Source organism: Coregonus clupeaformis, chromosome 34 (assembly GCF_020615455.1).
Source record: "Coregonus clupeaformis isolate EN_2021a chromosome 34, ASM2061545v1, whole genome shotgun sequence".
Lineage (NCBI taxonomy): Eukaryota > Metazoa > Chordata > Actinopteri > Salmoniformes > Salmonidae > Coregonus > Coregonus clupeaformis.
Genome location: NC_059225.1, coordinates 43,698,913 through 43,711,215, shown reverse-complemented (window position 1 = coordinate 43,711,215; position 12,303 = coordinate 43,698,913). Strand labels below are relative to the sequence as shown.

Below are 12,303 nucleotides of genomic sequence, written 5' to 3'. Positions count from 1 at the left end.
GGTAGTGTATACAGTTGAAGTCGGAAGTTTACATACACCTTAGCCAAATACATTTAAACTCAGTTTTTCACAATTCCTGACATTTAGTCCTAGTAAAATTTCCCTGTCTTAGGTCAGTTAGGATCACCACTTTATTTTAAGAATGTGAAATGTCAGAATAATAGTAGAGAGAATGATTTATTTCAGCTTTTATTTATTTAATCACAATCCTAGTGGGTCAAAAGTTTACATACACTCAATTAGTATTTGGTAGCATTGCCTTTAAATTGTTTAACTCGGGTTAAACGTTTCGGGTAGCCTTCCACAAGCTTCCCACAATAAGTTGGGTGAATTTTGGCCCATTCCTCCTGACAGAGCTGGTGTAACTGAGTCAGGTTTGTAGGCCTCCTTGCTCGCACATGCTTTTTCAGTTCTGCCAACACATTTTCTATAGAATTGAGGTCAGGGCTTTGTGATTGCCACTCCAATACCTTGACTTTGTTGTTCTTAAGCCATTTTGCCACAACTTTGGAAGTATGCTTGGGGTCATTGTCCATTTGGAAGACCCATTTGCGACCAAGCTTTAACTTTCTGACTGATGTGTTGAGATGTTGCTTCAATATATCCACATAATTGACAGCATGATGCTGCCACCCCCGTGCTTCACGGTTGGGATGGTGTTCTTCAGCTTGCAAACCTCGCCCTTTTCCCTCCAAACATAACGATGGTCATTATGGCCAAACAGTTCTATTTTTGTTTCATCAGACCAGAGGACATTTCTCCAAAAAGTACGATCTTTGTCCCCATGTGCAGTTGCAAACTGTAGTCTGGCTTTTTTATGGTGGTTTTGGAGCAGTGGCTTCTTCCTTGCTGAGCGGCCTTTCAGGTTATGTCGATATAGGACTCGTTTTACTGTGGATATAGATACTTTTGTACTTGTTGTACCTTTGCTGTTGTTCTGGGATTGATTTGCAATTTTCGCACCAAAGTACGTTCATCTCTAGGAGACTGAACGCGTCTCCTTCCTGAGCAGTATGATGGCTGCATGGTCCCATGGTGTTTATACTTCCGTACTATTGTTTGTACAGATGAACGTGGTACCTTCAGGCGTTTGGAAATTGCTACCAAGGATGAACCAGACTTGTGGAGATCTACCATTTTTTTTCTGAGGTCTTGGCTGATTTCTTTTGATTTTCCCATGATGTCAAGCAAAGAGGTACTGAGTTTGAAGGTAGGTCTTGAAATACATCCTCAGGTACACCTCCAATTGACACAAATTATGTCAATGAGCCTATCAGAAGCTTCTAAAGCCATGACATAATTTTCTGGAATTTTCCAAGCTGTTTAAAGGCACAGTCAACTTAGTGTATGTAAACTTCTGACCCACTGGAATTGTGATACAGTGAATTACAGTGGGGAAAAAAAGTATTTAGTCAGCCACTATTTGTGCAAGTTCTCCCACTTAAAAAGATGAGAGAGGCCTGTAATTTTCATCATAGGTACACGTCAACTATGAAAGACAAATTGAGAAAAAAAAATCCAGAAAATCACATTGTAGGATTTTTTATGAATTTATTTGCAAATTATGGTGGAGAATAAGTATTTGGTCACCTACAAACAAGCAAGATTTCTGGCTCTCACAGACCTGTAACTTCTTCTTTAAGAGGCTCCTCTGTTCTCCACTCGTTACCTGTATTAATGGCATCTGTTTGAACTTGTTATCAGTATAAAAGACACCTGTCCACAACCTCAAACAGTCACACTCCAAACTCCACTATGGCCAAGACCAAAGAGCTGACAAAGGACACCAGAAACAAAATTGTAGACCTGCACCAGGCTGGGAAGACTGAATCTGCAATAGGTAAGCAGCTTGGTTTGAAGAAATCAACTGTGGGAGCAATTATTAGGAAATGGAAGACATACAAGACCACTGATAATCTCCCTCGATCTGGGGCTCCACGCAAGATCTCACCCCGTAGGGTCAAAATGATCACAAGAACGGTGAGCAAAAATCCCAGAACCACACGGGGGGACCTAGTGAATGACCTGCAGAGAGCTGGGACCAAAGTAACAAAGCCTACCATCAGTAACACACTACGCCGCCAGGGACTCAAATCCTGCAGTGCAAGACGTGTCCGCCTGCTTAAGCCAGTACATGTCCAGGCCTGTCTGAAGTTTGCTAGAGTGCATTTGGATGATCCAGAAGAGGATTGGGAGAATGTCATATGGTCAGATGAAACCAAAATATAACTTTTTGGTAAAAACTCAACTCGTCGTGTTTGGAGGACAAAGAATGCTGAGTTGCATCCAAAGAACACCATACCTACTGTGAAGTATGGGGGTGGAAACATCATGCTTTGGGGCTGATCTGTGTAAAGGACGACTGATCTGTGTAAAGGAAAGAATGAATGGGGCCATGTATCGTGAGATTTTGAGTGAAAACCTCCTTTCATCAGCAAGGGCATTGAAGATGAAACGTGGCTGGGTCTTTCAGCATGACAATGATCCCAAACACACTGCCCAGGCAACGAAGGAGTGGCTTCGTAAGAAGCATTTCAAGGTCCTGGAGTGGCCTAGCCAGTCTCCAGATCTCAACCCCATAGAAAATCTTTGAGGGAGTTGAAAGTCCGTGTTGCCCAGCGACAACCCCAAAACATCACTGCTCTAGAGGAGATCTGCATGGAGGAATGGGCCAAAATAGTGTGTGAAAACCTTGTGAAGACTTACAGAAAACGTTTGACCTGTGTCATTGCCAACAAAGGGTATATAACAAAGTATTGAGAAACTTTTGTTATTGACCAAATACTTATTTTCCACCATAATTTGCAAATAAATTCATAAAAAATCCTACAATGTGATTTTCTGGATTTTTTTTTCTCATTTTGTCTGTCATAGTTGACGTGTACCTATGATAAAAATTAAAGGCCTCTCTCATCTTTTTAAGTGGGAGAACTTGCACAATTGGTGGCTGACTAAATACTTTTTTTCCCCACTGTATAAGTGAAATAATCTGTCTGTAAACAATTGTTGGAAAAATTACTTGTGTCATGCACAAAGTAGATGTCCTAACCGACTTGCCAAAACTATAGTTTGCTAACAACAATTTTGAGGAGTGGTTGAAAAACGAGTTTTAATGACTCCGACCAAAGTGTATGTAAACTTCCGACTTCAACTGTATATAGTTTTTTGTGTGCTCTAGGGCAACAGTTTCTAGATGAAATTCGTATTTGTGGTCCTGGCAACTTGACATTTTTTGGAACACCATTATTTTTGATCATACTGGGATTTACTGTCAGGGCCCAGGTCTGACAGAATCTGTGCAGAAGATCTAGGTGCTGCTGTAGGCCCTCCTTGGTTGGAGACATAAGCAACAGATCATCAGCAAACAGTAGACATTTTACTTCATATTGTAGTAGGGTGAGGCTGGGTGCTGCAGACTGTTCTAGTGCCCTTGACAATTTGTTGATATACAGTGCCTTGCAAAAGTGTTCATCCCCCTTGGCGGTTTTCCTATTTTGTTGCATTACAACCTGTAATTTAAATTGATTTTTATTTGGATTTCAACAGTTTCTAGATGAAATTCGTATTTGTGGTCCTGGCAACTTGACATTTTTTGGAACACCATTATTTTTGATCATACTGGGATTTACTGTCAGGGCCCAGGTCTGACAGAATCTGTGCAGAAGATCTAGGTGCTGCTGTAGGCCCTCCTTGGTTGGAGACATAAGCAACAGATCATCAGCAAACAGTAGACATTTTACTTCATATTGTAGTAGGGTGAGGCTGGGTGCTGCAGACTGTTCTAGTGCCCTTGACAATTTGTTGATATACAGTGCCTTGCAAAAGTGTTCATCCCCCTTGGCGGTTTTCCTATTTTGTTGCATTACAACCTGTAATTTAAATGGATTTTTATTTGGATTTCATGTAATGGACATACACAAAATAGTCCAAATTGTTGAAGTGAAATGAGAAAAATAACTTGTTTCAAAACATTCTAAAAAATAAATAACGTAAAAGTGGTGCGTGCATATGTATTCACCCCCTTTGCTATGAAGCCCCTAAATAAGATCTGGTTTAACCAATTACCTTCAGAAGTCACATAATTAGTTAAATAAAGTCCACCTGTGTTCAATCTAAGTGTCACATGATCTCAGTATATACAGTGGCTTGCGAAAGTATTCACCCTCCATGGCATTTTTCCTATTTTGTTGCCTTACAACCTGGAATTAAAATGGATTTTGGGGGGTTTGTATCATTTGATTTACACAACATGCCTACCATTTTGTTTCACAAAAAAAAACTTGCATATTCAAACAAGAAATAAGCGTGCATAACTATTCACCCCCCCCCCCAAAGTCAATACTTTGTAGAGACACCTTTTGCAGCAATTACAGCTGCAAGTCTCTTGGGGTATGTCTCTATAAGCTTGGCACATCTAGCCACTGGGATTTTTGCCCATTCTTCAAGGCAAATCTGCTCCAGCTCCTTCAAGTTGGATGGGTTCCGCTGGTGTACAGCAATCTTTAAGTCATACCACAGATTCTCAATTGGATTGAGGTCTGGGCTTTGACTAGGCCATTCCGATACATTTAAATGATTCCCCTTAAACCTCTCGAGTGTTGCTTTAGCAGTATGCTTAGGGTCATTCTCCTGCTGGAAGGTGAACATCCGTCCCAGTCTCAAATCTCTGGAAGACTGAAACAGGTTTCCCTCAAGAATTTTCCTGTATTTATCGCCATCCATCATTTCTTCAATTCTGACCAGTTTCCCAGTCCCTGCTGATGAAAAACATCCCCACAGCATGATGCTGCACTGTGGTGATGGTGTTCTCTAGAGGTGTTGGGTTTGCGCCAGACATAGCGTTTTCCTTGATGGCCAAAAAGCTCAATTGTAGTCTCATCTGACCAGAGTACCTTCTTCCATATGTTTGGGGAGTCTCCCACATGGCTTTTGGCGAACACCAAACATGTTTGCTTATTTTTTTCTTTAAGCAATGGCTTTTTTCTGGCCACTCATCTGTAAAGCCCAGCTCTGTGGAGTGTACGGCTTAAAGTGGTCATATGGACAGATACTCCAATCTCCGCTGTGGAGCTTTGCAGCTCCTTCAGTGTTAACTTTGGTCTCTTTGTTGCCTCTCTGATTAATGCCCTCCTTGCCTGGTCCGTGAGTTTTGGTGGGCGGCCCTCTTTTGGCAGGTTTGTTGTGGTGCCATATTCTTTAAATTTTTTAATAATGGATTTAATGGTGCTCCGTGGGATGTTCGAAGTTTCTGATATTTTTTTATAACCCAACCCTTTGTCCCTGACCTGTTTGGAGAGCTCCTTTGTCTTCATGGTGCCGCTTGCTTGGTGGTGCCCCTTGCTTAATGGTGTTGCAGACTCTGTGGCCTTTCAGAACAGGTGTATACAGTGCCTTGCAAATGTATTCATCCCCCTTGGTGTTTTTCCTATTTTGTTGCTTTTAACGATAATTCAGAGGATTTTCCTAAGGTTGCTGTTGGCTCTATCTCTCTGTGGCTCTCTCTCTCTCTCTCTGTCTCTCTCTGTGGATCTCTCTATCTCTCTCTCTTTGGCTCTCTCTCTTTCTCTCTCTCTCTCTCCGTCTGTGTCTCTCTCTCTTTGGCTCTCTCTCTGTCTCTCTCCCTCTGTGTTTTTCTCTCTCGCTCTCTTTGTGGCTCTCTCTCTCTGTGGCTCTCGCTCTATCAATGGCTCTCTCTCTGTGACTCTCTCTCTCTCTCGGTCTCTCTCTCTGGTTCTCTCTCTCTCTGTGGCTCTCTGTCTCTCTCTGTGGCTCTCGCTCTCTCTCTCTGTGGCTCTCTCTCTCTCTCTGTGGCTCTCTCTCTGTCTTTGGTTCTCTCTCTCAGATTGCTTTATTGGCATGAAATGCAATTTGTAGATATTGCCAAAGTAGTATAGTGGTACAACATTTCAGTAAATACAGTACAATGCAATGAGGATAATGAAATCCAGTTCATTCCAGTAGTAATAATAATAATAGTACATATAATCATGTATTCAGGTACAACACTACTGCTGTTATATTGTGTATTCTTCGGTCGATACATTTAATAAAAGAAAAGTAAGACATGATAAATAAACAACAAAATGTACATGGATGATGGTTACACTATGTATTACCTGTAAGTTATATATAATGTATATACTGTGATGTCACGAGAGGCTGTGTCCTGGAGGGACGTTACATCCCCCTGAGATGGCTGCAAACCCAGACAGCTATGGCTCCATCTGCTGGTATGGTCGGGAACTCCAACCCTCTATGGCCAATCTTCCCACGCAGCTGAAACCAATCAGGAGCTGATGAGCTGAAGGTTTGTTGAAGGGAAGAGACACGGTCTCCAACCTGGGCTCTCTGGAGGACAAGAGTGCTGCACGTCCACTTCCATGAGGAATATAAGGATTTGGAGATACTTACCTTTGGGAAATACTCACCTTTGGATATATGCACCTGTGGAAATACGTGTGGGACATTTGGAAGGACGTTTTGCTGGGTTGGCCACTAGCTGCAACGTGGAATACAGTAAGACTGGGGAAAAGTTATTTGAGTGAGGGAGAGTTATGATTTTGGATGTGGAAGAGACATCCCTGAACTGTTAACCCTTAAGAGCCACCAGAGAACAGAATTGTGTTATACTTTCGTTAGTTTCCCAAGACCTTTAATAAAATCCTTGTTTTGGTTGAACCTGGTCTCCTTGCACTACTTGAGCAATCCCGCTGAAAGCTGTGTAGCCTCTCGTGACATCACAATACTTAAAGGAATTCATGGTAATGGGATGTCCCTCAGGCTATGGCAATCATATACATATATGGCAGTAATATTTGTGTTCTCCCTCACCCAGAATAATTCCCAGCTTTATGTCATTAGTAAATGGAATTAATTGAGATATTTTCTCACAGTAGAGGAAAAGGTGCCTCTCTGTCTCTACCTCCCCTGTCGTGCAGTGACCACATAGACGCTCCTCTTTGGGTAGCCATGTCTTTTTGTATCGCCCTTTTTCTATAGCCAATTGGTTGTCGCTGAGCCTGTATTTGGTCAGGATCTGTCTCTGTTTTGTATCTCTGACAGTAGAGATATTCTGCCAATTTGTATTCTCTTTTGAGGGCCAAATAGCAATTTAGTTTATTCTGTGTTTCTGTTTCATTTTCTCAATTTGTCAAATTGGAGGCTTTCATTTCTTTAACAATTTGATTGATTTCCCTGTTTGTTTGGATAATAGGGTTGTTTAGTGTTTTCAACAGATGACATAGGAGACTCTTTTCAGGGTTTAGCTCTTGGGTTTCCAGTGCTTTGAATTGTTAGGATGTTTTGGGGCTTCATTTCAAATGGTGTCCACATTTTAGTGTCCTTTTCTTTATATTTACAATTAAAGGGAATTGTCCGAGTTCCGCTCTGCATGCATTATTTGGTACTTTCTTTTGGATATTTAGGATCATTCTGCAGAATTCTGTATGTAGATTTTCTATTGTATTTTTCTCCCAATGCTTATAATTGTAATTACAGGTTGGACCCCAAACCTTGCTTCCATATAGTGCAATTGATAAAATTACACTATTGAGTATTTTGCACCAGATTTGGATAGGAATATGTGGTTCTCTCTCTCTCTCTGTGTCTCTCTCTCTCTGTCTCGCTCTCTGTGGCTCTCTCTCTCTGTCTCTTTCTCTCTCTGTGTTTCTCTCTCTCTGTGGCTTTCTCTCTGTCTCTACATTGTGGTGGGTAGTGAAAAATATTGTCTTGGCAGTCTTGATAAATGAGAGGGCTGTGGTTGGCTGCACCCCGGCTGTTTCACAAATGTAATAAGGAGACAAAAAGAGAAATGTTTCCTTTTTTCCTCGTTACGGTCTCAGTGATTTTCCAAAGTGGTGGAGTGAGTGAACGGTGGAGGATCTGTACTAGGGACATTCTGAATCAGATAATTCTACTTCTGTTTTCAGGAGAATAGATTTTCGCCAGTGCAGTACATGTGACTCACTTCACATGTTCTGTCTGAGACACACTGTTGTGATTGGCTTCACATCACCCACTCACACTGGTCTCTCTCACTATTTCTTTCTCCTTCCGCGTTGCTCGCTCCCTCTCGGACACATTTCTAATCTCTCTTTCTTTCGCTCTCTCCATTCTCATACACATTTGCTTACACATGTAATCAAACAATCCTCCTCTCTCTCCCTCTCTGTCTCTGCCCCTGCTCCCACGCCATGTTATCTGCAGTTTGGCAGCGCTTGCCAAGGTGACTGGAGCATGGTTTATGTGGAGGAGTCATTGACAGACAGACAGACAGACAGACAGACAGACACACAGTGTGGTGGCACGGCTAGCCTGGTACCACACTGAAGAGGCAGGGTGACACAGAGAGTGGCACAGACCAGTAACCACACACCAACACCCTCCAGATAGGATCCAGCTACAGCTTACAGACACAGAGGCACACTGGAGGGGGTTCACACCTGGCACAGAAGAAAGAAAGGAATTACTGTTTTTGAAATTAAAATGGACACACCTGCACCATAGAACATAACTGATGATTTCAGTTTCAATTAATCTCTAGACTATATGCTACAATCAGCTGTACCCCCCTCCCCAGTGTATTGATGTATGGATATAGTTAATAAACGGCCAGAGGTGGTGGAGGTACAGTTAATTGCAGCATATAGTCTAAAGGGTTCTTCTGGACCTCATGAAATATTGATTGATGTCCACTTCCTTCCTGGTCAGCAACACCCAATCAGCAGTCCTCTGCACTGTACTGTGTCCTCATCTTACCCCCACACATCTCCTAGACTCCTATCCATTATTAATGACCAGTCTCACTGAAAAACACCCCCCAAAGTATCCATTTACACCCATTTCCAAATATATCTGATAACAGGATGTCGGAAGCAAATTGGATAAATAATTTGGATTAAGGAAGAGAGGTGTTTTTTTGCAGAGAAATAAGCTAAATGTTTAGCTCTGTGCAGTACAACAAAGCAAACACTGTGAATTGTTGTTGTGAACATATGTTGTCAACAGATGCTCTCAGATTGTCAAAGCGATATGAGACCAACACCTTCTATGTTTCAAGTTGGGTGAAACAAGACAGACTCTTCCAATACCCACAGCATACTACGTAGAATTAGTCCCCTGTAGCTCAGTTGGAAGAGCATGGCGCTTGCAACGCCAGGGTTGTGGGTTCGTTTCCCACGGGGGGCCAGTATGAAAATGTATGCACTCACTAACTGTAAGTCACTCTGGATAAGAGTGTCTGCTAAATGACTGAAATGAAATGTAATTAAGTGCCTTCAGAAAGTATTCATACCCCTTGACCTATTCCACATTTTGTTGTGTTATAGCCTGAATTCAAAATCGATTAAATATATTTTTTTCTCACCGATCTACAGACAATGCCCCATAATGACAAAGTGAAAACATGCTTTTAGACATTTTAGCAAATTTATTGAAAATGAAATACAGAAATATCTAATTTACATAAGGATTCACACCCCTTAGTCAATACTTTGTAGAAGTAAGTCTATACGAGCTTTTGTTGATCATTGATCATTGATACACTTTGGATGGTGTATCAATACACCCAGTCACTACAAGGATACAGGCGTCTTTCCTAACTCAGTTGCTGGAAAGGAAAGAAACCGCTCAGGGATTTCACCATGAGTGCCAATGGTGACTTTAAAACAGTTACAGAGTTTAATGAGTGTGAAAGGAGAACATTGAGGATGGAACAACATCATTGTAGGTACTCCACAATACTAACCTAATTGACAGAGTGAAAAGAAGGAAGCCTTTACAGTATAAAAATATTCCAAAACATGCATCCTGGTTTTTTTATTTAACCAGGCAAGTAAGTTATGAACAAATTCTTGTTTACAATGATGGCCTACCCCGGCCTCCCCTAACGACGCTGGGCCACTTGTGTGCCGCCCTATGGGACTCCCGATCACGGCCAGTTGTGATACAGCCCGGGATCGAACCAGGGTCTGTAGTGACGCCTCTAGCACTGAGATGCAGTGCCTTAGACCGCTGCGCCACAAGGCACTAAAGTAATACTGTAAAAAATGTGGCAAAGCAATTCACTTTTTGCCCTGAATAGAAAGTGTTATGTTTGGGGAAAATACAATACAACACATTACTGAGTACTTCTCTCCATATTTTCAAGCATAGTGGTGGCTGCATCATGTAATGGGTATGCTTGTAATAGTTAAGGACTGGGGAGTTTTTCAGGATAAAAAAATTAACAGAATAGAGCTAAGCAAAGGCAACATCCTAGAGGAAAACCTGGTTCCGTCTGATTTCCACCAGACACTGGGAGATGAATTCACCTTTCAGCAGGACAATAACCTAAAACACAAGGCCAAATATACACTGGAGTTGCTTACCAAGATGACATTGAATGTTCCTGAGTGACCTAATTACAGTTTTGACTTAAATCGGCTTGTAAATCTATGGCAAGACTTAAATGGCTGTCTAGCGATGATCAATAACCAACTTGACAGAGTTTGAATAATTTTTTAAAGAATAATGTGCAAATATTGTACAACCCAGGTGTGCAAAGCTCTTAGAGACTTACTCAGAAAGACAGCTGTAATCGCTGCCAAAGGTGATTCTAACATGTATTGACTCATGGGTGTGAATAATTGCGTAAATAAGACATTTCTGTATTTCATTTTCAATAAATGTGGTAAAATTTCTACAAATATGTTTTCACTTTGTCATTATGGGGTATTATGTGTAGATGGGTGAGACAAAAAAACATATTTAATCAATTTTGAATTAAGGCTGTAACACAACAAAATGTGGAATAAGTCAAGGGGTATGAATACTTTCTGAAGGCACTGTATGACCTAGTATGGACTGTAGCCAGAGCGACTATCCTGTTCCTCACCACTGTCTTCTCCTGTTGTTTCCAGGTACTAGCCTGACGATGATCCCCCGAGCACAGACCTTCCCCAGCTTCCTCTCTGAACAGACAGAAGAAGAGCAGTCCTCTCGGCACCAGGAAGAGGCACTTTCCCCCTCCAGTGGCTACGGCTCAAACTGCAACCAGGGGATGCTCCAATGACAAGCACTTACAGGACAAATCTGGACATTCCAACACTTTAGAAGGCTGTAGTAATATGTATAGGAACATGTATAATATGTCATTGTATGTTAATAAATTATGACGATAGTGTTAATTGTAGAGCGGTACATATATATATATATATTATTCTAGACTTTTTTGTACCCGTTGTGAGACAACATAGGCTAAAACAATTGCACCAAAAATATTTGTCTTGTAGTTTTCAAAAGGGAGATGTACTGTACGTGTCATAGTGTTTGCGAGTACTTTGGGTCATTTCACTGTAAAGTCCCTCGTTGGTTAAATATCATTTTTTCAAACTGCATATCATACATTCTGAAATGTCAAAAGTTTATGCAGATTGCAAAGCAATGCTGAAAAGGGTTATGTTTGTAAGTTGTTAATGTCCTGTGACTGAAGGTCCAAAAAATTGGAATGTGTTTTTCATCCCTTGATGTTCTGACACCTGCTGGGTCCCACTCATTAGGGAAAACTCTAACGTTCTGAAATATTTGTGGGCATTTCAGTTTACCTGCAACAAGCACCACATCCCTCCATTCAAAATGGTTTGCTTGTTCACGAGTACAGGTCTGAGATAGACACTGTAGGCAACATATTTAAAAATCTATACAAATCATCCCAACTTCCAAACGCATGAACAAATCCATACAATTAAAATATGAACACATCTGACTAGCACCTATAGGCTATATCTAAGTCCAACCTGACTAGGACCTACAGTATAGACTATGGCCTATTTAACGCCAACCCTTGTGAACAAGCAGTTTGTTTGGCTTCTGTCTGGAGCCCTCAGACTGTGACCACGCTTGGTCTGACTACTGATGTTTCCCAGACCTCTCGCCCTGTCCTCCAGCCCCAGTATGAAGTGCCTTGTGACGCATGCAGACTGCAGTGTGACACTACTGCACTAGACACCCACAGGCTTCATCTCTGGCCTGGGTCCGTGTCTGTTATTGTTAGGGATGAGTTCTAGTACATCTACGCCCTAAGCTCCTCTTTGGTGCAAGACATTCTGAAAATAATCTTGTCCATAAAAATATAAAAATACTTGTCGTCTGTCATTATCTGAGAAATGGTAGTGTCCACAAATTCACAGATTGTAAGAAGTCAATGTTCACAAGAAAAGACAATCAGTTTATTGAGGTATACAGATGAGCAAATCAGTCGAAACACTGTTATCCTATTGAGCTACTTCCTTTGTTGTGTGAATTATTTTGTCAAAGTTTGATTAT

The 12,303-nt window shown here is 41.4% G+C and overlaps 1 protein-coding gene across 1 annotated transcript in view; it reads left to right on the top strand.

The window, feature by feature from the left end:
• dok6 (docking protein 6) overlaps positions 1-11,165 on the top strand; it is an 88,919-nt gene extending 77,754 nt beyond the window's left edge. Inside the window, exon 8 of the mRNA XM_041862210.1 lies at positions 10,899-11,165. Coding sequence (XP_041718144.1) covers positions 10,899-11,050 — 152 coding nt within the window. The 3' untranslated portion in view covers positions 11,051-11,165. The remainder of the gene's footprint in view (positions 1-10,898) is intronic.
• Positions 11,166-12,303: the final 1,138 nt, after the last annotated feature.